Here is a 26,424-nt window from a genome sequence, read left to right as displayed (position 1 = left end):
ATCTAGCTTTTAAGTTTGTGGGCTATAGTTTTTTCTTTTTGTCATAGGGAGAAAAATAATAACTATGCTGACTCCCTCGCTAGGAAGGCGGTCTCCTTGCCGAGTAAGACTGACTGGCATGTTTCTGCCCCTTGGTTATCCAAGCTTTTTAACTCAGGTTTTGTTTGTTTTTTTCTCGTTTAAACTGGGATTTTGGGAGATTACTTCCGGAAGTCTAAAGCAAAGAAGCTACTGAAGTGCTTGGTTTTGGTGTCCATGATAGTGTACTGTGGAGCCTCAAACTTAACAGGTTGGCTAGAGTAATGTGCCATGGACCTAGATCACAGATGAGTGGGGTTGAGTTAAAATTATTCTTGGGCCTACCAACTTCCAAGTAAAACCCCTCTGATAAAAACTCATAAGGGATGATCAGTCACTCCCACCAAGTTCAAATGCCATTGCTGTTCATAGCTCGAATTGGGTCGAGCTCTAAATACTTGTGTTCAGTTCAGTGGAAACAAAGATGAAACAGGTATAAACTGTTGGAATGGATGATTTTGCACAAGAAATCTAATGATTTTCCAGCCAAAAGAAGAGATTCTGAATTTTCCTTTATGGGGTTGGGGGCAGTGGAAGGCTTAACTAGTTGTGTTGCACCCATGTCAAGATGCATAACCGCAAAACTACCAATAAAAGAAGCTTTTCAAATATGTTAAGGTTGGAGCTGAACAAGAAAGGGTTGACAAATGCTTTTCAGAAAGAAAACACCACCAGAAGCACCCACATTGTATGGGTTGAATATTCCTTTCTCTGATATTGATGATCAGACGTTCACACCGTCAACTCCACATTGCTTGTAAGTCAGCTTCTGCTTCCTGGGACTGATGACCACTATACAGTTCAATGTTACCTGCATCGACCTCCAGAAGTATCAGTTTCTAGCAAACCCACAAACAAAACCATTAACGTAGAACTAATGCCCCAGAAATTAATAAAGAAAGCTGATTTTTTTTTAACTCAAATCACTCAGCTGTACCCAGCAAAGCTTTCTTTTTTTCTTTCTTTCTTGATAGAAGAGGAGAAAATATATATTAATCAAAGAATAAAGAGGATACCAGAACTCAAAAGAAAGAAAAAGCTAGTGGGTATCAACCAAGAAGAAAAGCTGATATTATAACTGACAAATCCTATTCTTTTCAATTACTAATCCTGATTGTGGTAATCTAGTTGGCATGGATGTTTGTTTACATCGACAAGCAATCTTTTGTTTTATACTTTACATTGACTTTCCACACAGGATTGATTTTTGACAACTTAGATATCTTTATGAACCCAAAACAAATAAAGAAAGGGTTTTTTTTTTTAATAAAAAACAAATGGGTTTTATGGGATTGTGTATCCGTGATGAAGAGTTGGAGTTTAACCTTTCCTCATTTAGAATGTTATAGTGGATTTGCTTTTGATGATTCAAGAATAGATAGCTATGCATGAAGTCTTATGGTGTTTGATTTTGTTACAAAGCACTAGATATTACTCAGAGTCTGGGTAGCTACCCCTTAAAGGTTCTAGTAAACTATAGACTGGGCATGGATCTTACACCTTAGAGATAAGCCCTAAGAGTAACTGATCATGACTCATTAGATAAACAAATCAAAACACCATATACATGAAGCAAACTAAATCAAGGCATCTAAAAAGATGCACTCGGTGCTTAAGAACAAACAAAGCTCTGAAGACAATTTTCTTACATAATCTTATCCTAATTATTTTTGCTATTAAGTCAAATCCTTTATATTATTTTTTGGTAGATTTGAAAAATAAATTCAGTTTCACAAACCATCAACCTAAAATCAAATCACCGAACTTAGGGGTATTAGTTTCATCAGAGTACAGATGGGAATGGTAGTTATGGGCCTTATGGCAATGTCGGAACTTAAATTTGCCTTATCGGCAATGGAAGGGTAGACCATTGCAGTCAGATAAGCAATTCGATGGGCACTAGATAATGGTTTTCTGTAGGTGGATATCAAAACAGATTGTCTAGGACTCCAAAAGATGTTGTTAGGTCATGAATTATCCGGGCCTTTCCAAGTAATGGAATTACTTCAAGATTGTACAGAATTAGCCTTGCGCTGTTCTACTTGCTTTTTATCTTTTATTTCTAGATTCTCAAATGGACTTGTCCATACTCTAGCATAGGAGGTTAGGTTCTATTTTTGCTAGGACCTCTTGGCCAGAATCCTCTTCCTTCCTCGATTTAGAAGCTCTGTAACCGTGATCCAGTGTTAACCTCTATTTTTTTTTCTAATGAAATGAAATCATTTACTGACCCAAAAAAAAAAAAGAATGAAAAAAAAAAATCAAAAAATCAAATCACTTAAAATCTAACCTATTTTGAAGTCTTTTTAAATGGCGTATGTTAGCAAGAACGGCAGCGCACGTTAGCACAAAAAGAACGCTCCATTCATGGGAAAGAAGAATACGAGTGCTAACCTCAACTCTGGGCATAGTAAACCGAAGAAGCCTGATTTCAGCTCCAACGTCGCCAAGAACCTTGAGCTCAACCCTATCATTCAACAAAACATCCTTCACCAGCTCCTGCGCATCCGTCTGAAGCAAATTGATCTTGTCCACCGTCACCGTCGTCTCCACCTTCCTCACACTCTCCGACGGCTGATAGAATCCCGGCACCGTCGCAACACCCAAAGGAACTCCCCCATACATCACGTAGAATTTCGATTCATTGTACTTGATCCCAACCTTATTAGGGTTCACGGCGGTGAACAGCATTCGAATGTTAAACGAGAGAGATGCACTCGTCGCCGGCGAAGTTTGACTAGCAGAAGCGGTGGTGATTCCGACGTACTGAACCGACACTTGTTGGAGATCAAATTGGGGTTTCTTGGGTTTGATTGCGAGAAAGATGACGAGTATAATGGCGAGAACGAGGAGGACAAGGAAGGTTAGGAGGAGAAAGAGGCAACAGCAACAACCCTTAAAGGAAGCTGCAGAAGTGTATTGGTCACCTGGGTAGTAGTATTGTTGGCGTTGGTGTGGTGATGGGCCGGTCCGGCGTGTTTGCTCGCCGTTCACGGTGGTCATTTTCCTGCTACTGCCCATTGGGTGAGCATGTATGTATCTCTGTTCCTTTCTTCCCTCTTTTTCCTTTACCCCTCCTTCCCCACCACCTTCCTTCCTTCTCTGATTCTCTCTTCATTGGTCTTTTCTAGTTTTCTTCCCTCCTTTTCATTCCCTTTCTTCTTTTTTTATGCTTTTGATGAGTATGAGAGAGAAAGAGAGATTGGTTTGCTTCACTTCTAAAATAAGGATTGAAAATTGGGTCTCCTGATATGTTTCCCTGTCCAATAAAACCCAGGATCCAAGGGAAATTGGGTCCCATATCATGTAAAATGTTGAATTAAAGAACACATTCTAGACTTCAGAATTGTTCTGGGTCTTTTTCCTGATTGGGGTGATGTTCGTAGCATAGAAAGCAAAAATCTTGTCCCTGTAGAAGTGGTTGTGTGAAGTATGAACTCAACTCCCTCAAAAAGTAAAAGCATGTCACTGTCAGAATGAGTGACACCGAAATCAAATGGTTGAAAATTTGTCTTCTGGTTTAGTGTTTTTTTGGTAGTCATCATCTGGTTTAGTTTCAGGATAGAGCAAATTTGATTTAATTTAGTATCTTTATGGATATGGTTGAGGCCTTTATTTTTGAAGCCACACTAGAACAGTCTTTCCCTTCTGGCTGTCCACTGCTTTTCCCATTTTCGTTCTTTTGAATTCTTACATTTTTATTTGTTGCTTACCAGAAAATAATTCTTTTTGGTTAAAGGATGTTTTGATTAAACATCATGAGTCCAAAAGTTGTACATTCAGCAAATGGTGGATTACACTAGGACAGGCATGTCTTTCAAACACTTAAACCAAGAAGGCAAGAACTCAAGAAATCAAGAAGGACTGAGTTGAATACAAAACTGTTTTACTTTTTTGACTAGACTAATGGGATGATTGTGGTAGGAAAATTTGCATAAACAAATCCCAAAACCCAAGGGGGTTTTTTTGTATGAAATCTTGATGATCATTGTATAAGAAGATAAAAGTTATGTTTAATATACAAAATCCAAGAGGTATAGATTCAAAATGAATTAAACTTGTATAGCCAATCAATATTAGAGAAGTTCATACTTCTTACATTTAATGAATAAATTGAAAATTATTCATCAAGGCTTTGATAGGAGAACAATGAGCTGGACTTATTCTTGGTCTCCAATCAAAGTTTGGCTTCTAGCTAGTGCTAAAACATAAGTACAATTTTCTTTATACCAGAAAAAGAAACCTGGGTTGCTTACAATTATCTACATTATTGTATTCTGAGATGGGTGTCTACTAATAATGAAGCTCAACTTTAAGAGTGTCCATTGTCCTTTTGAAACCATGTGGAAGCTTGCTAATTAAGCATTATCTAATCAAAGCTTTGTGCTCAAGGAAAAGATATCAGGTTTTAGAATGTCATTTCAGCTAGCTAAGATGCGTATGAGAGATGAAGGAGCCTAGTTAGTTGCAATTCCAGGTAGGTGGAGTGTGAGGGAGAAGGGAAGGACTAGGAAGGGATGGCTCCCTAAGTAGGAAGCACATATTTGATTAAAAAAAAAAAAAATTTACTATTACAAATGAGTAGACAACAACTTGCGTAAGGTGTTGTATAAATCTGGGAAACCGTAAAATTAAGTTGGAAAATGATATGGACTCAAAATTTTGACTTCTTAGGCCAGCTTTGAAAAGAAAACTCTTACCAAGACTAAACTGACAAGAAGAAAGTCACCATGTAGGACATTATTGAGAAGGTTTTAAAGATCTCAAACAGGTTTAGACTTGGAAGCTAAAGCATGGCAAAGCCCAGAATGGGCATGTGATCACCTTCTTTTGTAATTTGCAAAGATCGGGATCCAGGTCTATGACACCATGTAATATCCAACCATCAAAAATAGAAGAAAAAAAAAAAAACACATTGCATCACCATGATATAGTGCCTCCCCCACCTGTAAGTAGGGGAAAACAAATCACTCAAAAATCACTCTGTGCGACTCAAAGAGTTCACCGGCCAATTTGTTTTGTTATGAAAGACGTACCACTGCAAATAAAAGAAGATACACTCATCTTAAAACAACATCCATGAAATATTACATTAGGAAACAACTAATAAATACCAACCCAGAATGATAAATGTTGGACATTGCTATATTAACTAGACAACACTAAACTACCCTTGACTATTACTTATCTACATTGTCCACGTCTAAGCTGGCATTGGCTTCTTCAGGCTTCACTATTTCATCAGCTCTCCGGCTATTTTCATCGACCCCAAGGACATCATCCATCATATCATCTTCTCCTACATTGATATCTTCTACATCATCCTCATCAATATTGTTGCCACTATCAGGTATCTTCCGTGTTTTGGGGCCATGCTCAAGCCTGTGGGTTTCAAGCTCTTTGTCCATTGTCTCCTGGTTCAAATTGTTGTTTGCTTTTCTTGCATTCCTTCCATTCTGCCATCTCTCCAGTTCTGTTTCTACATTGGCGACATACTGTTCAGCAATCTGCTTCTGATAATCTGACAACTCCTCCCTTCTAGCAGCTTTCCATTCCAGAAACGCCTGCCATGTAATAATTTTCAGATAGTAATCAACATTTCTTTCCTACCTTCATACTCAGGATTATTTTAATCCTAAAGGAATGATTAATACGTCAAGGAAGTGATATGAACTTGAAACAACTTAATATTACATTAGAAATTTAGAATATTGAATAACCAGTAGCATCCAATAGAGATCCAAACTACAGCATACCTTTTCTCTACGCTCCTCAAGGAGAGCTGCATCTTCCTCCAGCGGTTTCACAGGCATATAATATATTGGTGGCTCTGCTTTAGTCCTAATAAAGAAAACACACAAACATCAAACAAGAGTCAGACATTATCAAAATATAAATTTTGTGGCTCTACCTATAATCCTGCACCGAAGCAGGAAGTGTACAGTTTCTTCAGCATTATGCACACGAACAGAAACTTATCTTTGTCTCAATAAAATTGTGAATATGGATACTTTGTACCAAAATTAAAAATAACCTGCATCAAAAGAAGAAACTGAACATGTAAACAGTAACCAAGAAATCATACAAATGGACAAGTACAGCCAGCAGTACTACAGTTTTCATTTTTGTTTTGATCCAATGTACCTTAAAAAATTGCAAAGCTTCTTGTGGTGCTCACTCCACTGAAGAAATAGCAACTCCAATTTCTTTTCTTCGGCCTTGGCTGCAACACGTGCTCGCAGAGTCTGAAGGGGGGGGGGGGGGCAAAAAAGGGTGATCAGATGAGCAATAAGCAATTTTTTAAGTTTGCTTCAATCACAAGCTGAAGTCACAGAGAAAGAAACGTGCATAATACCAGATCTCTTTTCCTTTTTTCTGCAAGTTGTTCACGTTCCTGCTGCCGCAGCCTTTCACTTTCTTCACGTGCCCTTTGCTCAGCCTAGAGACAGTTTCAATCATTTAATCATCAAATATACAGTAGAACTCGTTTCAATCATTTAATCATTAAATATATCCTCCAGTAACCAACATGAGTCTAACATATTTGATATGAAACTCTCTTTTTTATTATTTTTTTATTTAAATTTCCCAGGAGGAATAAATAGTTCATCTAATTGATCAACAAAACATGCGCAATCAGCTTCTGACAAGCAATATGAGCCACATATCTGGCTCCAACACCCTTAACATGCTTACTCTATCCAACCCAGACACAAGGGTGGAACTCCAACCATCAGAAAGACGTAGAGTGGTCATTTTCTCCTGTTTGTCTGGTTGAAGGGAGGGAGGTCAGGTCATCAGAGAGGAGCTAGATACTTCCAATTCAGTTCAGAACCCCTAAACTGGATGGTTTTTGCGCAGTTGTCTTTATTAATTAACATAATTGGTGTGCATATTTTTTTACAAATACAACATGTTAATTCCAAGAATATCTGTATAAGTTAGACAATTCAGTAACACTGGAATCCTGAAAGGAGCCCCCCTCCCCCCCCCCCCCAAAAAAAAAAAAAAAAGAAAAAGAAAAGAAAAGAAGAAAAACGAAAATGGCATCCAGTATCTCTTTTCTGAATTAGTTTGCATTATGCTAGGTCTACTCCTAACCTATATAAAATATATGGTCTGAAATTGAAAAATGAATCTACGACAGTGCAGACATGTCCACCAAATCCATGACTGAATCAAAAAGGGTCTATGTTATCTCTTAATCAGTTGTCATTATCTTAAATATACTCCTAACCTCTATAAAGTATCTAGTCTGAAATTTAAACATAAATATATGACAGTAAAGACGATCTATCCACCAAATCCATGAACCAACTGAACTGGCTAATGGGGGTCCTAAGTGAAAATATGTCTGTTACACAGCATCTTAGTTATCTCACATGGAAACCAGCTGTTCCTTACAATTGTTTGTGTGTATATATATGATGGGCCTCTTGTCACACTAGTCTCTGCTTGTGGGAGGCCTGCAGCAAAGTTATAACACCAGCAACCAAGTTGAATAAGTGTAAATCACATAACAGAAAATAAACGGAGTAGAGGGGCAGGGCTGCAACTTGGGCAGTTATGCAATCGGATATGGGAGATCTAAGGAAGCTGTTTTGGGGCTGAGAGGGGACAGAGGGAGTATCAAGGGAGAAGAGACTGGTGTTTGGTAGCAGGCTATTGCTGGGGAGGCCTGGATTCTAGGTATATTCAGACTCTATTTTTCTTTGTTGCAGCGTATCTTTCAATTCCATCAACTACTGTTGAGCGGGAACGAGCTTACCGATATTATTTCATTATTGACACCCCTGAGGTGTCAAATAATTTGCAGATTCATTAATAGCCTCTCGTTGATGCAGATACCAAGTTGCTCGGCAAGAAATGTCACACAACTAGGGCTGATTCTAATGGGGGTCAGAATATAGTAGAAAGAAGGATAAAGAAGATTGGGGGGAAGAAGGGAAATCTTAGAAGAATTAGTCTTGAAGAAAAGGAAGAGAGAGAACACTCATAAGAAAAAAAGAAAATAGGAGAGAGGGGGGGGGGCTGCAAACGCACAAAGCTCAAGCTTCAATTCATTTTTTTCTATTCCATACTCAATAAGCTGATTACAAGTGTTTAAATAACAAGACAAACATACTTGATACAAAAAAAAAGACTATAATAGGACTCTCGGTAATTTAAAACTAACAAAAGACTGATCCTACAAGGACTCTTAGGAATTTAAAACTAACTAAAACTTATCCTAGATATCCTACCCAAATAAAAAACTTCGATTACATGATTATCCTAATAATAAATAATAAAATTCTAAATTATCTCTAGAACTCCCATGAAAACAGATCCTATTTTATCTCCTTGCAAGCTGGAGTTTGGGCCCATCAACTTTGAATTTATTTCCATGCAAGCTAGACTTGGGCCCCACCAAATATGAAAAATATCATCTAGGTTACTGTTCACGCTGCTACTGTAGCGTGAACAGTAATTTCTGGTTGTGCTGCATCAATTTCTCCCTCTCTTAAAAAAAACTCGTCCTCGAGTTTCATAGAAAAAATCTATCTCACGATTGGCACCACAAAAAAGGATTTGATAGGTTGTTGTAGCATTGTTCACAATTATTGAGAAAAGAAATTAGGGGCAATAAAGAAAGGATGAAGAATAGAAAGATCTCAAGGAGGAGAAGAAAACAAGGAAGAGAGAAAAGAAGGTTGAACAAACGATGAGATAAAGAAGAGATCTATCCAGGTTTGGGCTCTGATACCAAATAATGGGGGACAGAATAGAGCAGAAAGAAGGATAAAGAAGATAGGGGGAAGAAGGGAAATCTTAGAAGAATTAGTCTTGAAGAAGGGGAAGAGGGAGAAGAACGCTCATAAGAAAAAAAGAAGAAGAAGAAAAGAGGAGAGAAGGGGGGGGGGGGGGGGTGCTGCAAACGCACAAAGCTAAAGCTTCAATTCATATTTTCTATTCCATACTCAATAAGCTGATTACAAGTGTTTAAATAACAAAACAAACATACTTGATACGAAAACAGACTATAATAGGACTTTTGGTAATTTAAAACTAACAAAAGACTGATCCTACAAGGACTCTTAGGAATTTAAAACTAACTAAAACTTATCCTAGATATCCTACCCAAATAAAAAAACTTTGATTACATGATTATCCCAATAATAAATAATAAAATTCTGAATTATCTCTAGAACTCCCACGAAAACAGATCCTATTTTATCTCCTTGCAAGCTGGAGTTTGGGCCCACCAAATTTGAATATATTTCCATGCAAGCTAGACTTGGGGCCCACCAAATATGAAAAATATCATCTAGGTTACTGTTCACGCTACTGTAGCATGAACAGTAATTTCTGGTTGTGCTGCATCAGATTCAATTCTCCAATTGATGAATAACCCGCTGGGCTCAAGTACAACAACCTGCCACTTGGGCCAGGAGCTACTGGGTCTGAATCGCAGGGGTATCTTGGTCACCTTATATTTGCTTCACTGGATCAAAACACTGTTTACAGTGTTAAAGCCCATATTTCACATAAAAGGTAGGGTCCAGAAGACACAGCTGGACCTCTAGAAGATTTTTTTAATGACAAACTGGAGAGTTAGAAGTCTGCGAGATCAAGTTCTTTTCATGGTTCCCATTTTCCTTCTAATTCAAGAATTAGTGGCCTCCTAACATGATTAAGCCTTTGTTCTGTATATTTAACAGGGCACACATAACCTCCCACTAATTAGAAACTGACTAATGAAATTTTGCTTTGAGTTTTCCTATTATTTAGTACCATGTTAGAAGAGCTGAGGCTTGCAGAAGCTAAGCACCTAAGGTTGAGGAACCTGGCTAAGATAGCTGAACCACCTATATACCCTTTCGTTCTATTTGTTTCCTTACTGTTTTCCCCTCGTTCAAACCCTACTGAAATCATGTGTGCCACTGGTGCTGCTGATTGAAAAAGTCCATCAAATTGAGATAATCTCCACCCTAAGTAGCTGAGCTAAGACTGCTGCTGATCCTCTTCTTTGAACAGGAATGAAACTGAAGAGTTTGTCTGATGAACCTTTTCGGTTTTTCCCCTTCTATTGGATTTTCATCACCATTTCGCCTTTCGTTCATACAACCAATCTTCCATTCCCTCCATTGCTAGGTTCTTCTATAAGCCACTTAATTTCTAATTTCTTTCCACCTGGATAAATGGATGTTCCACCACAGAAATCATCTAAATTTGCACCACCAATCATATCTCATATGGATAAACTATTCTTTCCAGATTCGGGTTCATATTTTGGGTGCTTTGGCATGCATCCATCTACTCAGTAATTTGGTGTTTTTGACCATGACTCCCAAACCAGCCAACTGGAAATGGCTCAAATTATCAGTACCACATCACTGTCATCCTATCATCATTTGGTAAAAATTTGGTTTAAGTCCTCCGAACTGGTTGGAAAAAACACCCTAAACTTTCAAATCTGTCCTAAGTTTCTAATTGGGTTTATTGTGGATTTCGGGGCAAAGTTACTCCTAATGTTAGCTCTACATTACACTTAGCATGACATGTTTCTCAATTTCAGCGAGGTAAAATCTGTCATTTCATGTGTATATAGAAGACATTTGAGACAAAAAAAAAAAAAAAAAAAAAAAAACCCTAAATATCAACATGATGGCATGCCGTTTTCAAAGCTATCTTAAAATAGGAATGACACAAGCAGCAGCACCAGTCAAAGCAAGGTTACATTTAGATGGTTCCCTCTAATAATTCTGATTGTATCATTGTCAAAACAACATCATCTACACTTATCAATCGAAGATGTGACCCAGAATTCCTTTTCTTTATCTGGATGAGTAACCCCAGAATTTGTTACAAGCATGCTTATTTTAAGAAGGAACCTAAAGCATTTTCCTCAGTATCCCCATACAACTTCATGATCCTCAAAATGTCACCCCTCATCATGGTTAAAGTTAGTTTCCTTCTGCTCATTCCCACAAATATCACAATACTTGAGAGGTTATTGTCCATGGTTAGAAAGAGATATAAATAATTGAAACAAATAGAGACCACATACACAATGAAAAGAAAAGGGGGAAGACAAAATAAACTGAAGGAAACAGCAAGTGCTCCCACTCTATATGAATTGGAAACCATCAAGTGAAAGAAATTCATAAATCTACAAGGAAGTGGGCTTAATTCATTGAATCAAATTTACTTCCAGTGATATGCACCATAATTTTCATTTCAGCTACAATTAACTCCTCACATTAAATTGATTTCTGATAATTTCTAAGAATATTTTTAATACCCCTTAAAAGGTAACCATTGACATACTTACTCTCTGTAAAGAGTTTGACCTACGCATGTAAGCCTCTGTTTCTGAGAGATGTTTGTCTTCTTTCTGGAATTTCTGAAAAAGTGAACCAGGAGTTATGTTAACATTATAAGGACAGCAGGATTAAAACCAAAAGGAGTATTGGAACAGAATAAAGGTAGAGACTGGGAATAAATCCTTAAATGCTGAAGTAGGTATCTCAATCATAACAAATAAATAAGCATTTAAAAACAGTAAAATGCATTTAACAGCAATGGCTAAAAGATGCCAACCACAAGAATTTCACAATCATGGAATTCCTTCACAATCATGGAATTCCTAAGCAATTGAACTGTACTAGGAAGGGGGGGGGGGTAATGGACCATTGAATTTATCAAAGAACAAATTTTGGTCGAAACCAGGATTTGGACCTAAGAAAGACGAAATTTTTAGGATTTCAACCTAAGAAAATTTTGGTCAAAACATATGATCTTTTTTTTTTAAAAAAATTCAACCCTAGGTTTCGGGCCTTATATGACATCCATTTCATTTGATATATTGCCTCTTACTTATTTAAAGCATAATAAACACAATAGAACTAGTATTTTGCCCAAAAAAAAATAAAAAAATCACTGAAAATTTATCATTCAAGTATACTAACAAATGACTGATTCTAACAAGTACAAAATGTATTACATACAGGCATAGAATCATCAGCATACATGAATTGTTTAATAGAATGATTACATATAGTCATATACAACAAGTCAATAAAATAAATGATCAACTAGATCAAGTGATGATGTCTCACATATATTAAGTTGAAGCCCATAATTTAGAAAATAACTATTAAAATTAAAAAATGAAAAAAATGGTAGCAAATAAAAAAAGAAAGAAAAAGTTTAACAAAATACAATCATAGATTATAGTCATAGGTTAAACATACATTAATTTCAAGCCAATACAAGATCATTTAAGGCTTGAACAAAACAAAAAAAAAAAAAATGGAAGTTCGGATCTGTTGGGTATGGTTCATGCTTCACATTCTATTGCTGCCGGAGTTTCCTTTGTAGTTGTTGTGACTTAGGAAGTGTTTGGAGGCAACATATTAGCAAAAGGGGTGCTTGAAGGCAAAGGAGTTGTGGAAATTAGGTGAAAATGGGATAAAAATCTACAAAATTGAGGAAAAACAAGTTGAAATGGTCGAAATTTCGGTTGAAACCTCCGAAATTGTCGAAATCTCCGAAATTTTGGTCGAAACCTCCGAAATTTCGGTCGAAATCTCTGAAATTTTGTCGAAACCTATAACTTTTCCGAAATAACTGAACTTTCATTTCGGTTTTCAAAAAATGCAAGCATTTCTGTCGAGATTTCTTCTATGGTATTTAGACACTACAATAGAAACCTCTCTTTTGTTTGTGGGGCCAATGGACAAGTGTATTTGGGAAAAACACATAGTATACTCTTAGAAAATGAAAAAAAAAAGTTTGGAAGAAACTTGATGAAAAAAAAAAGAACAGATTTCAGGAATCAAATAAGGATAGTTTTAGATGCAGAGTTTGAAAGTGAGAAGTAAATAGAAGAAAACAATAGAAAGAAATTTCATGATCCACACCAAGAATTCAGCAACTTCAGCCCTCACAGGTGTTGATCAGAGAATTGCTTCAATCATGTGGAGACATTCAAAATAAACAATCAAACCCAAGTGTCAAACATAGCAGTAACTCAAATAACTCCTACCAGTGGCAGCCAAAGGTGGTGTCCAAATTAAACCCTCAAGATCCATGCATTAAGTCCACATCTCAAGAATACTCCCTATATATCTATATCTATCTATCTATCTATATATATATATATATATAAAATAGAAAAAAGCCGCCCCCACCCCTACCCCCCCCCCAAAAAAATCTTAGATCTTCAAATCACATCATCTTGGATTCTCTACCTTGGCTTCACCAAGGTTGCATAGAATAACTCAAGCTTTCTTTCATTCTTTTGCTTCCTTCTTGCCTTCTTGTTTTCCATCTCCCAATACATTCTCTTTAAATTCAAAATGGTAAAAATAGAGTAGAAATTAAATCCCTAATAACTGCTTCTACAGCAATAACTCCTTTGCAAATTGAGCATATAACAGCTCTAGCCATAATGAAGTGGTATGCGGCTGTATGAAATATGCTGTCAACAAGCCCTAAACTATGCATGTCTCTCCTCACAACATTCCCAATGGTTACTTTAAGCCTTCCATTGGCTCCTTTAGCAAGTCATTCCCCTGTATTGTAGCAGCCCAAGGCCTTCAGTTAATATGGTTGTCACCTCAAATAAATCAAGTGTAGCTTATCATAAATCACTGCTATTCCAAAATCAGCCCTAATATAGACATTCCTTGTTTTGTCCTCATAGTGTTGCCATACATCCATCTCAACATCTTGTCTGCTACTTTGAGTTTATCTATATGAAATTCCTTAACTGCCCATTCCAACCTATACAATTACATTCCAGATACAATTTCAGAAATCCAAAAATATGTGAATCCCTTCCTGAAGAGAAAAATGCAGACTATAAAAACAGCATCTAAATTCAAAACCTAATTAAATCAAAACCCCGCAACATAAAAAGCCTAATATCACCATAATGCTACCATGAGTGGTAGTAAAAGGTTTGTGCAAGGGAATACACAAGTGTGGGTTTAATGTCCTTAACGGCCTACTCTTTAGTTGGCTGAAGGGTGCCATGGGTGGAGGAGGCAATTTCATTTACCAAAATAAATGAATTTGAGAAGTAGCCAAGGAATGTGTTCTCAAGTCTCCCAAGCCGGATGTTACCAAGCATATGATGAGTAGAGATTTGTCATGAAGGTGCTTAGAATTAGTTTTTCTTTCAGATGGAATCCCTCATTATAGAATTGACATCTAACATAGTTTTGGTGGTATGGCACCAGAAATTTTTAAATGATATAGCCAGAGAGGACAGCTAAGCAAACCCTAGTTAGTGCGTGGAGAACGGCTAGGCAAGCCCGTCAAGGCGGAACAGGGACATGGTGTAGAAGTAGCGGAAAAGATAGAGGCCAGTGATGGAGTCAAACCATACCCCATCTCGGGGAGACGAAGGACCGGGGATGAAAGCACTCAATAAGAAGCATTTACCAGAAAAAAATCAAAGAAAGAAAATCTAATAATAATCTTTGTCATTGTAAAAAGCAAGCGAGCAAGAGTATTGCAAGAAGAAAACAGAGTTTGACAGAAAAGACTACATATGCAAAATTGTGAATGGCTCATCCAAAGCCAAATCAATTCTGTGTTAGGATAAGCTAATATTCAACCCCGGCGCGCGTGCGTGCAGGGGGGGGGGAATAGGTAACGGAGACTATCTACACTTGTAGCAAGTTTAGTACTAGTCTGATGAAACCTGCTCACAGCATCCAGAAGTGATTCGATTTAAGAGAAACTTCAGACTTAAAACAAGGTGATGTATAAAAGAGAATACTTCAACAAACCTTTGAATAACTACATTACTTAGTTGATATCCCACTTGACAGAACAAAGAAAGTAAGATAGAAGAAGGACGATACACCTCCAAGTGTCAACTCAAACCCAAGCCCTCACTGGTATCTCACCAATCATTGTAGCCTCTCACCAAAAATAGAATCTCACTGCAACTGGGTTTCTCACAGCAGAATTGTGGAAATAGAGAGGTTGGAAGTTAACACAAATTCTGATCCCAAATGCTTATAGGCAGCTCCTTATATACAGAGGATGGAAGGGTAACCTCTCTAGATCTACATTGATAACCCATTACCCTATTGAAGTTATATTTCGGTGAAAATAAGAATAAGAACTTAAAAAAGAGGACCTAAAGAGTAAATTATGTTATTCTACATTTTTCAACTTTTTCCTTTTAATATTAGGAATGCTCTTTATCTGAAAGAAATACATTTGAATTAGTTTACATCATTTCTTTCTTTTCTTCTTCTTTCCTGGATGGGTGGAAAAACAGAAAGAACTGTTTCAAAACTCCCAAATAGTCTGCTAGATATGGAGGCACGCCAGCAGAACTTAGTAGAAAATAGAGGTCAACATAGGGAGCTGCATTCATCTCCAAGGCACCTTATTCCTATGTCAAAGAGCCAAATCCCATAAAATTAGTTTATTAATTTCAGAGATCATGTTTTGTAAAGATAATAACTTATGATACGATAAGGTTGTGTGGGTTAGTAGGTAGAGATCAACCTATTTACTCCAAAGTTTCTATATGTTAATGAACTGTAACGACAGTACTTACGTATATATGGAATGACATTTATGTTCAAATCTATGTGCATGCTCACTGCAGATTCGTGGTTCCCCTTTTTCTGGTTAGCTGGACACAGAAGGAACTGTTTCAACCTACCGAATTGTCTGCTTGATTTGGTGGAACACCAGCAGAACATAGTAGAAGGTAGAGATCAATTTAGGGAGCTGCATTCATCTCCAAGGCACTGTATTCAAAAGCCAAAGAGCCAAACTTCAGCCCCATAAATTTGTTTACTGCTTTCTGATATTATATTTTGAAAGATAATAATTTTATTATAGGATTAGCTTTTCTAAGTTAAGAGGTAATAGTAATTCATTCACCCCAAAAAAAGTCAATAGGTAATAGGTAATTGGTAATTGAAGTTTGAATCCAATAGCCAGGCGGCGGGGCGGCGAGGGCGAGGAGGGCGACGGGAGAGACCCGCGCCGGACCAACCGGGCGCCAAACACAGAGGCCAAAGAAGGCAAGAGAAACTAGACCGAGAAGACAGGAACAGCAAAGACCGAAAAAAAAAACAACAAACGAAGAAAAACCAACCCCCCAAACTCCCGCCCGCCACACGGGGAGGGGGAGGCAAAGGTTAAGGTTAGAGGATGGGCACAAACCACGCCCCCGCCAAAGGGGGGCGCCGCACGCCCACAGCCGCGCCCGTCACCGGACAACGATTAAGCTATATAAAACTATGTTAGAAAACACAACCACGGTATTTATGCATAGATGGAATGAAATTTACAAATCTACATGCACGATTGCATGCTTGCCATGAATTTTACAAATCTGCATGAATGCTTACTGTGAATTCATGGTTAAGATTGAATTAATCAAGTTCACTTCTTTTTTCCCCTTTTTTCTGAATGGATGGAAAACAGAAAGAACTGTTTCAAGATTCCAAAATAATCTGCTAGATTTGGAAGAACACCAGCAGAACCTAGTAGAAGGTAGAGATCAATATAGGGAGCTGCATTCATCTCCAAGGCACTGTATTCATACGCCAAAGAGCCAAACTCCAGCCCCATAAGGCCATAAATTTGTTTGCTGTTTTAGGAGATGCATTTTGAAAGACGAAAGGTTAGCTTTTCTAAGTTAATAGGAAATATTAATCATTAACCCAAAAAAGCTAATCGGTAATAGGCAACTGGTAATTGAAGTTAGAATCCAATTTAGCTATTTACTCAGGAGTTCTATATGTAAGGAAGCACAGACATACTATTTATGCACAGAGGGAATGGAAGTCACAAATCTACATCCAAAATTACCATTAATTCTAAAATTTCGCATGCATGCTTACTATGGATCCATGGTTAAAAATTGAATTAATCAATTTCATTTGTTTTCCCTTTTTCTTCTGGATAGATGGAAAAGAGAACGAACTGTTTCAAGGTTCCCAAGTAGCCTGCTAGATTTGGAGGAACACCAGCAGAACTTAGTAGAAGGTAGAGATCAATATAGGGAGCTGAATTCATCTCCAAGGCACTGCATTCATAAGCCAAAGAGCCAAACTCCAGCCCCATAAATAAGTTACTGCCTTTAGAGACTATCTTTTGAGAGATGACAACTTATTGTTAGGATTAGATCATCTAAGTTAACAAGTAATTGGTAACTGAGGTTTCAATGCAATTAAGCTACTTAACAGAGGGTTCCATATGTAAGGAAATGCAACCATGGTATTTATGTACGAATGGAATCAAATCTATGTTCAGATCTATGTACATGTTTACTGTGGATTTATGGTAACTAATTTTTTTTGCTTATTTCCCCTTCTTTATTATTTATATCCCTAGGTGGATGGAAAAATGGAAAGAACTGTTCGAGCCTCAGCACCAGTCTGCTAGATTTGGAGGAACACCAGGTCATCAGCATAACTCAGTACCGCATTCATCCTCAAGGCACCACACTCAAAAGCCAAAGAGCCAAACTCCAGCCCCCTAAATTAGTTTAATGCCTTTATAGATTATGTTTTGAGTGATGGTGGCTTACTTTAGAATTAGGTTGTCTAAGTTAACAGGCATTGGTAATTGACGTTTGAAACCAATTAAGCTACTTACCATAGAGTTCTATATGTAAGGAGATGCAACAATGGTATATGTATTGACGGAATGAAACTTCTGTTCAAATCCATGTCCATGTCTACTGTGGTAGATGTTTACAAATAAACTCATTTATTTCCCTTCTTTATTTTTATTCCTGGATGATGGAAAAATGAAAAGCAACTGTTTCAACCCTCACAAGTAGTCTGCTGGATTTGGAGGAACACCAGCATAACTTAATACTAGGTCGAGATCAATTTAGAAAGCTGCATTCATCCCCAAGGTACTGTATTCATAAGCCAAAGAGCAAAACTTCAGCCCCATAAAAGTAGCATACATCTCTTAGGTTTTATGTTTTCAGCGATGGCAACTTATTATAGGATAAGGTTGTCTAAGTTAATAGTTAACTGGTAATTGAGGTTTGATGCCAATTAAACTATTTAGTCAAAAGTTTTATACGTAGGTAAATAAAACCACGGCATTATGTATAGATGAATGAAATTCATGTTCACATCCATGTGCATTCTTACTGTGGTTTCATGTTTAAGGGATGGATCATCTCAAAATCAGTCAGGGTGGATCTCTCACTTACTTGAGTTACATTGCTAGGTTAAATCATGTAGATTCATCTACTAAATTGCTTACCTTTCTTCTTTAATGCTCACTGGGTTGAACTTGTCATTATTCTGAATATTTCTTTAACAGCTAACAGGCAAGACACTACCCTACATTTTCTTACTTCCAACATTGCTAGCTTGCCTTCTATTTTACGTAGCATCTGCATATATAATTGAAATCAATTTAGCATCCCCTCAAAAATAAATGTAATGACGGCTTTAATGTCTCCATTTCACCGTCATACTTGAAATTCTACGGCAAGCACCCAAATCAATCTGCTATAGTATCATATATTTGATCTGTTTCAGTCAAAACAGACCCTTTTAATTCCCTAAACATCCTTTGAGCTTCAGGCATAGACTTAAATAATTTGATTATGTTCTCCAAATTTCCTCTTTACTTTTGATCCCACAGTTTTACTTAATAAAATTATTTCCTTTTTTATTATCAGATCCATTTACGACAAGCCATTTTCATCCAGCTTCTCCCAGCTCATTGGCATGTGTTCTGACACAAATCCTACAGTCAAAATTTAATCAACTTTTAACCTGGGTTTCCAATCTCTCCTCCCTCAACCCGATTCCCTCAGCTCTCTCCCTTCTCTGAAATGTCTTTGTGTTGTACTCTAGATGTGTAAAAAAGTGCAGCCACCCAGTGACAGCCTTCTGGGCCCTATTTCTTGGTGTTTCTGAATCAAATAAGCCACGGAATACCAGTCTATACATCATGGGCTAGCACACTCAGTGGGAGAGAGATCTTTCCAACCTTCAACAACCCCCCCCCCCAGAAAAAGAAAAAAAAAAAACCTAAACCTCAATCATATGTTATTCAAGTACAGGGGAGAGACCATCTTTACCCGTGAGTTGGGTTCAGAACAGTGAACAACTCCTGCAATGGATCCTCCATTCAGACAAAGAGGATGACCACAAAGCTCGTTTGGTGGCAAACTGAGATTACAATGATGATCATTCAATAGCCACTCATGATTCGACTTGATAAAAGCCAAGATGGTTAGTTCTAGACCTCAATAATGGGGTCTGGAAAGAGAAGTGCAGCAGGTTTCGTGTTGCAAAGGCAGTGAGGGGCTAGAGAAAATTCAAGGTAGCAAGAAGAGGGAAAGAAATGCACACCAGCGGGTTATAGCAGAGAGCAAGAAGAGTGAAGAAGGGACATAAACTGTTGGGAAATGGATCTGAATGTCCAAATGAAATACAAAAGAAAGGAAATGAGAACTCCATACAAGAATGGTGAGCAAGAAGAGAAACCAAATAGGGGAGGAGACAGGAAGGAAACCCAGGTTAAGATTGAGAACTAGGAATTAAGTTTAACCTCAGGATTTGTATCATGACACAGGTTGGCAATCTAGAAGAAAATGGAAGATGACCGAAATGGATCTGGTAGAAATCCCATTACTCAAGGTGGGATATTTTGCCTTATGGATCCCTGAACCCAGCTCCATCATCATCCCCAGCGTCTCCAGTTTGAAGGTGAATAGAAACACAAACTGCCTCATCCTGAATTCCTAAATAGTAAAATAGCATCGGAGTTCAGACCACTATAAGGACAAGAATTCCAGATAACTCATCAAACAAAAGAATATGAGTTTACAGCGTACTGATGAGTATTGTACCATATTCAATCTGGTTGTTCAGGTATCCAAACCTAGACCCAGACTACAATGACTGAAGCAACATCCAGAGACTAACGTAGTCATTAGGGAGTATACTATATACAGTTGGCCCAGCTTCTAAATAAAAGTACTTAAATCAACTCTCAAAATCAACAGGAACCACCAACACTTGACTTTCTCATTCATGCTATAATTTATCACTCATTGAAATCTCCTGAAAATACCCATCCTTCAAGCAACACATTAAGTATTTCATGGCTGATGCTCTTAACTAATGAGGAAAAACTACAAGTCTAGCTATCTAGGACAATTGCAGGTGGATTCTAGAACAATTGAAACAGTAATGCCAATTGTAAAGAAACTACATCACTTAATCAGTCTACCATAAAAATTGGATCAACAGATGCTGTAAAAAAGTTATCTATGAAAAACTAAACCCAGACAAAAAACTGGTATTCTTGTCCCAGTTTCACCACTATAACAAAATACATTTGAAAACCATGAACACATTCAAATCATCATTTGAACGCACAAAAACAGAAGGGAAGAATTAGAGTCTCTTCCTGCTGGGATTCTTTACTTCAGAATTAATGTAGATCTGTATAGGTTATAAAGCACCAGTTTTTAGGGCGTAAGAATCTTCTGTTGATCATGGTCACAGTTCGTTACAAGAATAATAGCATTTATTTCTTGTTATTATTTGAAGTTAAAAGGCCATAATCACTACATAATGCATCAACAGAAGATAGAATATATGAAGCCAATGCCGGGAATCAAATGTGCAGCCAAACACTGAGATAAACCTCATATAATAGCATGCACAGTAACACAAAAAAGGGTGACTAAAATCGTGAACTATACACATTAGAGACAGTTATTCCCGCAAACATACCTCTAATGTCCCTAGAAGCTGCCCCAGCATTCTCTTGTTCCTCTTGACCAAACTCGGATCCTCATTTTTAGGCAAAACCCTAGGAACCTGCTCTGTCGGAATCTCGAAATCCTACACAACCCAAACATAAACAGCTAAGTTTCATTGATTATTCTACCATAAAAAGACAGCCAATTTAGGACCTCAATTTACCACCTTAGCTGCCGGCCTGTTCCAATCTCTCCTAAAGCCACCACGCTGAAGCTCTGGATTTAACGATCGCCGATCATTCTCATTCTCCTTCTCAGTAAGAGTGGTGTCATCCACAGCCTCTTTTGCATCTTTGGTTCCCTCACCGTCCTCAACCACCTCTCCATCCTCTACCTACACCATGAATCCAGTAAAAACAAGGAAAAATAAACGACTTTGCAGCAGACCGAGAAGGCAAATTCTTCTAGAAAAATAACTTAGATTTTCCACTCAAGTTATGTGAAAAAATAATAATAACAATACCAATACCTTAACAACAGCCGAAGAAAGACGTCGTTTAGCAGGGGGTTGATCCTCAGAATCAACCCTATCGGCCTGAAACAAACAAGTTACAAAAATCAAAATCAGAAGAAACCCAAAAAAGAGATTGGGTGATCGGGTGAAATGGCTTAAAGATAAGAAGCAGCAATTACTGTTCTGACAAACCCTCGCTGACGACCACCACTAGCGAAGTTTCTAGGCCCATTGGAAGCCAAGCCTCCTCGGCGGAGACCCCTCGGATCCCTAAGCCGTTCTGTGATCTGTGAAGACAACATAAGATGAGAAAGTAATATCACAGATTAGGACAGAAACGACAAAGAGAGAGCGGCCGAAACCTAACCTCCCACTGTTGACGATGAAGCTCGTCGATCTCTTTTCGAAGCTCTTCTGCAGTCTTTTCCACTGCTACGCCCATTTTTGCCGTTTGGATCCTGCAAGAAGGGGAGTAGGGAAGACGAAGAAGCTGCAGCCACTTCGTCCGATTGGAAACACTAAAACAAAACAGAACTGAAAACTCTGGACGCGAGACAGACAGTTGGGTTGCTCTCTTTACAGGCGTGTAACCTAAACCCACTAAACCAAGAACCCCGGACCAAACCCTAGCCTTTTTTCCCCACCCCCAAAAAATAAAAAAAAAAAAGCCTCTTGAGGTTTCTCAAAATTCGACCGTTCCAAGTGACCTTAATTGGGTCGGGCAGATCAGGTTTGAATTGACACCCCCTCAACCCACGAGGGTAGAGACGCATGGTTCCAACACATCTCTCCACCAAATGTCTTGGAGAGGGTCTCACTTCTTCTCGCACCTTAGTAGTGCTTAAAGGAAGGTATAATGTGTGATGGAAAGACGTGAAAAGAAATACAATAGAGAATGTATAATAAAAAGATGTAAAATAAATTCAATAGAGGATTTGGATTCATCAAATTTGGAATACAATAAAGGATTTGGATTCATCAAATTTGGCCAAGAGCACAACCATCTACATAGTAACACAAAGAAATCCTCAGTTCTATTCTAGTTTAAGAACCCTTTCCTCTACCCAAATTGACATCTTATCAAGTCACCACATGTGGTATATATCTTTGACTCCCTTTTTCTTTATGTTGGTCTAAACATCAAACATTTTCTTTCATTCTTGATAGATTGGAATCCAAGCTTAAGGGATGGGGGCAAAAATTATTATCCCCTCCCCTGCAGATAAGAAAATCCTTATAAAAGCAATTGCTTTTGCATTACCCATTTATGTCATGTCGTGTTTTTTACCCCCTAAGGAACTATAAAACAAGATGGATAAGATAATTATTATGATTATTTGGTGGGAAAAAAAATATATATATTTGTGTGTGTGGTAGAATTTATAAATTTTATATTTTTTTCTTTGAGTTGAATTCAAGTGTAAAACCTATATGTTTCCATAGCAATGACGTAAATAATTTTTGTATAAAAAAAAAATACACAAATAATTATTCGATTTTGTAACTCTCAAGGGGTGTCAAGTGAAAGTTAAATGTTTGTTTTCATTTTTCTATATATAACGATTTTAATTAAATGAATATCAATGATTTTGATGAGTTTTTCCTTTTTTTATTTTAAGGGGTGAACTAAGAGGCTTCAAACCTTTGGGATTCTCAAGCAAAACCTTTGAAGATCCATTAGTAAATATCAATTAATAAAAAAATTTATATTTTTTATATACAATGATTTTAATTAAATGAATATCATTGTAAAAATTTTTATATTTTTTATATACAATGATTTTAATTAAATGAATATCATTGGTTTTGATGGATTTTTTTTTCTTCCTTTTAATTGGCCAACTAAGAGGTTTCAAAGGTTTGGGATTCTCAAGAAAAACTTTTGAAGATTCAGTTAATAATAAATATTATATTAATTATATTTATGAGTGTTAAATTACAATCTTAGACATAATTAATTATATCATTTTCGTAAAAATTTAGGAGTATTTTAGGGGAAAAAATGTAGGCATCTTCCATGAGTTTGTACTTTTATAATAGTAGTATGATAGTATGATATATATATATATATATTATTGTATTTGTTTTAATATTAATCTATTTATTATTTTCTGCACATAAGATTTGATTAATAATAGGATTAACCATGTCGATATTGATCTGACTTGACTAATTAAAATAATTAGCTGGCTGATATATCAGAGAGAAAATGACAATCTAATGATTTTGGATCAGCCATCTTCATGTAGAGACTAAATTCCACTTTTCAAGGGAGCAAAGATTCACTTGTGGACTTGCATCCTTGCATGATTCAAATCTATCTCCCCTTATACTCCTATAGGTAGTAATTCTAGACTCATGATCTTATCTACTAGCCAACTCAGCTACTAAGAAACCTTAAATACTGATTTTTAAAGACTAGAGGTTTGGATATTTATAGAATTGAATGATCAGCTTTGTCTTGCTATTTTCATACAGATTTGAGAGACCAACTTTTCCTTATAAGAACGGTAAATAATGGAGTTTCAAATAATGGAAGTTTTAAATTTTCATTCCAGTACCGAAATGATTTCATTTTTCTTTTTTGGAATGTTTTGAAGTCAATCACACAATCATGTAAATTGTTATTACAAAATAGATAAACTTGTTTTAGTAATGATTTGATTTCACCTTTCTCCCTCTTTGTCCTTTTGGTAGTCTATTAGGCAGTAAATAAATAGTGCCACGGCGAAAAACTATCATTGTGTATTGTATGTAATCTAAATATTCACAAAATTCTCTGTTCATCCAATTCTTAGGAATTTAAATCTAAAAAAAAGAAGGAAATCCCAATTTGGATCAATTAATATAATAGATAAGCATTGAAAAATCATCTTGGATGGAAAGAAATATTTTGCCTTGATCATTGTTCTTGCTATCAACCTCTATTTAAAGGGTCTGCAGAGCAGTCTCAAGCATTGGGAAGTCTAAAGCATCGAACTGGTAAGAACTCTTTCAGCTTTCTTCTTCTTCTTTGATTTCAAATGTTTAATTCTGAGTGGTTTCCAGCAAAACTACTTCCTGAGTTCTCTAATACTTTCTTCTTGCATACTGGTGTTGCAGATTTATTATTCACAGTTAAGTGATTAGCTGTGAAGATGATACCAACATGGACTGCGTGGATCATAGCACTGGCATTGGCTATTGCTCACCAAATGGGTGGCACAGGTAAATTTCTTCGTCATCACTACGACAGAGAAAATTTGTAAATCTATATCTTGGCTAACATAAAAATTTGTAGGTGCAACACGCATTGGAGTCTGCTATGGAAGAGTTGCAGATGACTTGCCAACTCCAGAAACAGTAGTCGAGCTCTTCAAGAAACACGGCATTGGAATGGTGAGGATCTTTGATCCTGAACCTACAGTTCTCAATGCTCTGAGAGCTACCGACATTGTAGTAGCTGTTGGCACGACAAATGAAGATTTGCCTGACTTGGCAACAGACCCTCGATTTGCCAGAGACTGGGTTATAAAGAACTTTCTTCCATACACAGATGTCAGGATAGAATGGATTTCTGCAGGAAATGAAGTGATTCCAGGTGCTCTTTCAATACATGTTTCATATGCCATGCAAAACCTCCATAATGCTTTAGTAGATGTTGGCTATGGCGATGTCAAGGTTACTACAGTTCTTCCAGCAACAGCTTTGGGTGTTTCATTTCCACCATCTCAAGGTGCCTTCTCAGCAGAAGCGATTCCTTATATGAAACCTGTGTTGGATTTCTTGAAGAAGACAAAATCACCACTCATGATTAATGTCTACCCTTATTTTGGTTATGCTTCTAACCCTAAAGAAATTCCATTGGACTATGCCCAGTTTGCAAATCGTGCTGTGGTGCACGATGGAAAGCTGGAGTACTTCAGCTTGTTTGATGCTGTAGTGGATTCATTTTACTCAGCCATGGAAAAGCTTGGTGGAGGTACTGTTGATGTTGTTGTTTCAGAGAGTGGTTGGCCAAGTGCTGGTACTATAGAAAATTATACAACTCCTCTTTCTGCAATGAAGTACAACACAAGGCTTAAGGAGAGATTACTAAATGCTAAAACTCCAAAGACTCCTAAAAGACCAAATGCAGCTCTGGATACATTCTTCTTTGCCCTCTTCAATGAAGATCAAAAACCTGCTGGAATAGAGCAGAACTTTGGTTTCTTTTATCCTGATATGAGGCCTGTATATCCCTTTTGGCCGTCACTGTATTAATGTTGTTTGTTGGATCTTGAAAAATAATACCATGTAAGGTTCATTTTGCAAACTACTGTGTTTATATTTTTCGCTTGGAATTTATTCTATTTTGCTTATGTGTTTCAAATTATATATAAGTGGCAACCCTACTAATAAAATGATAGGGATAAGTGATGACTCAACATGTATTGTATTTTTAAATTTTCGCCGTCCTCTTCAACTTATAACGAATAAGCACCCAAAAGAAAAAAAATTATATTACTAAAATGAGTGTTTTAGCGTGTTTGTCAACATATTAGTTCGTCAAAGAAGATTTAAAAAATCAATAGAAAGAATTTTCACCTCAAAAAGGAAAAAAAAATTGATGAAACTACAGCTAGAAATATCTTTGTTCATGTCATTGTGGAGCTCAAACTAATAAATTGTGTACGGTTTAATCCTCTCTCTCTTATTTTTGGGGGTTCAAGGAGCTTTTTATAGGGGAGGGATATTATATACGTCATTAGTAAGAGTCGAACCACGGCATTTTCAATAAGAGGTGTTGGTTTTACCAATCGAACAAAACCTACGTTGGCAGTTTAATCCTTGTTCACACAAATTTAATTACCATATTAATTATTAATTTTGGAAATCCAAATTTAGGTTCATCTTCTACTAGATACCAATAATTAAACATGTGATAGAAATTACTATAAAATCTAGAGAAGGCTGGTGTATACGGCTTAATGTGTGTCCACCATAGAGACGAGCATCAGCTAGAGTTATAGGGGCACACTTGCACATATGCATTACGTCATTTCATTAACATTTATATCTCATGTTTGACATGTGTTAAATGCGTGTACATAATCTTGTTGATCTCATTGAGTTTGATGGAACTCATTCCTTGAGG

General features: G+C 37.0%; 2 protein-coding genes and 1 pseudogene across 2 annotated transcripts; 1 reads left to right on the top strand and 2 right to left on the bottom strand.

The window, feature by feature from the left end:
• Positions 1-351: 351 nt before the first annotated feature.
• On the bottom strand, positions 352-3,287 carry LOC149021209 (uncharacterized). The gene is made up of 2 exons (XM_089147067.1): positions 2,473-3,287; positions 352-889 (listed from the first exon to the last, which is right to left on the bottom strand). The coding sequence occupies exons 1-2, from the start codon at positions 3,097-3,099 to the stop codon at positions 803-805; spliced, it is 714 nt and encodes a 237-aa protein (XP_089003193.1). The 5' UTR covers positions 3,100-3,287; the 3' UTR covers positions 352-802.
• A 1,964-nt stretch (positions 3,288-5,251) lies between these two features.
• Positions 5,252-21,920, bottom strand: LOC149021208 (protein-protein interaction regulator family protein). The gene is made up of 10 exons (XM_089149476.1): positions 21,676-21,920; positions 21,488-21,595; positions 21,324-21,389; positions 21,021-21,188; positions 20,826-20,936; positions 11,393-11,464; positions 6,434-6,517; positions 6,223-6,323; positions 5,835-5,919; positions 5,252-5,642 (listed from the first exon to the last, which is right to left on the bottom strand). Exons 1-10 carry the CDS (start codon positions 21,748-21,750, stop codon positions 5,259-5,261), a joined length of 1,254 nt encoding a protein of 417 aa, XP_089005602.1. The 5' UTR covers positions 21,751-21,920; the 3' UTR covers positions 5,252-5,258.
• A 2,525-nt stretch (positions 21,921-24,445) lies between these two features.
• On the top strand, positions 24,446-25,550 carry LOC149021207 (lichenase-2 pseudogene; annotated as a pseudogene).
• Positions 25,551-26,424: the final 874 nt, after the last annotated feature.

Source organism: Hakea prostrata, chromosome 3 (assembly GCF_041222555.1).
Source record: "Hakea prostrata isolate BN-2017 chromosome 3, UWA_Hpros_2, whole genome shotgun sequence".
Taxonomy (NCBI): domain Eukaryota; kingdom Viridiplantae; phylum Streptophyta; class Magnoliopsida; order Proteales; family Proteaceae; genus Hakea; species Hakea prostrata.
Note: the sequence above shows the minus strand (reverse complement) of the source record. Positions and strands in the feature narration are given on the sequence as shown.

Bases quoted from the DNA above. Each gene is read 5' to 3' on its own strand.
- LOC149021209 (XM_089147067.1), bottom strand. From the start codon at position 3,099: ATGGGCAGTAGCAGGAAAATGACCACCGTGAACGGCGAGCAAACACGC. The intron at 890-2,472 runs GTTAGCACTCGT...AGGTCGATGCAG, and splicing joins TTACTATGCCCAGAGTTGAG to GTAACATTGAACTGTATAGT.
- LOC149021208 (XM_089149476.1), bottom strand. From the start codon at position 21,750: ATGGGCGTAGCAGTGGAAAAGACTGCAGAAGAGCTTCGAAAAGAGATC. The intron at 21,189-21,323 runs GTATTGGTATTG...TTCATGGTGTAG, and splicing joins TTTCTTCGGCTGTTGTTAAG to GTAGAGGATGGAGAGGTGGT. The intron at 20,937-21,020 runs GTGGTAAATTGA...TGGGTTGTGTAG, and splicing joins GGAACAGGCCGGCAGCTAAG to GATTTCGAGATTCCGACAGA.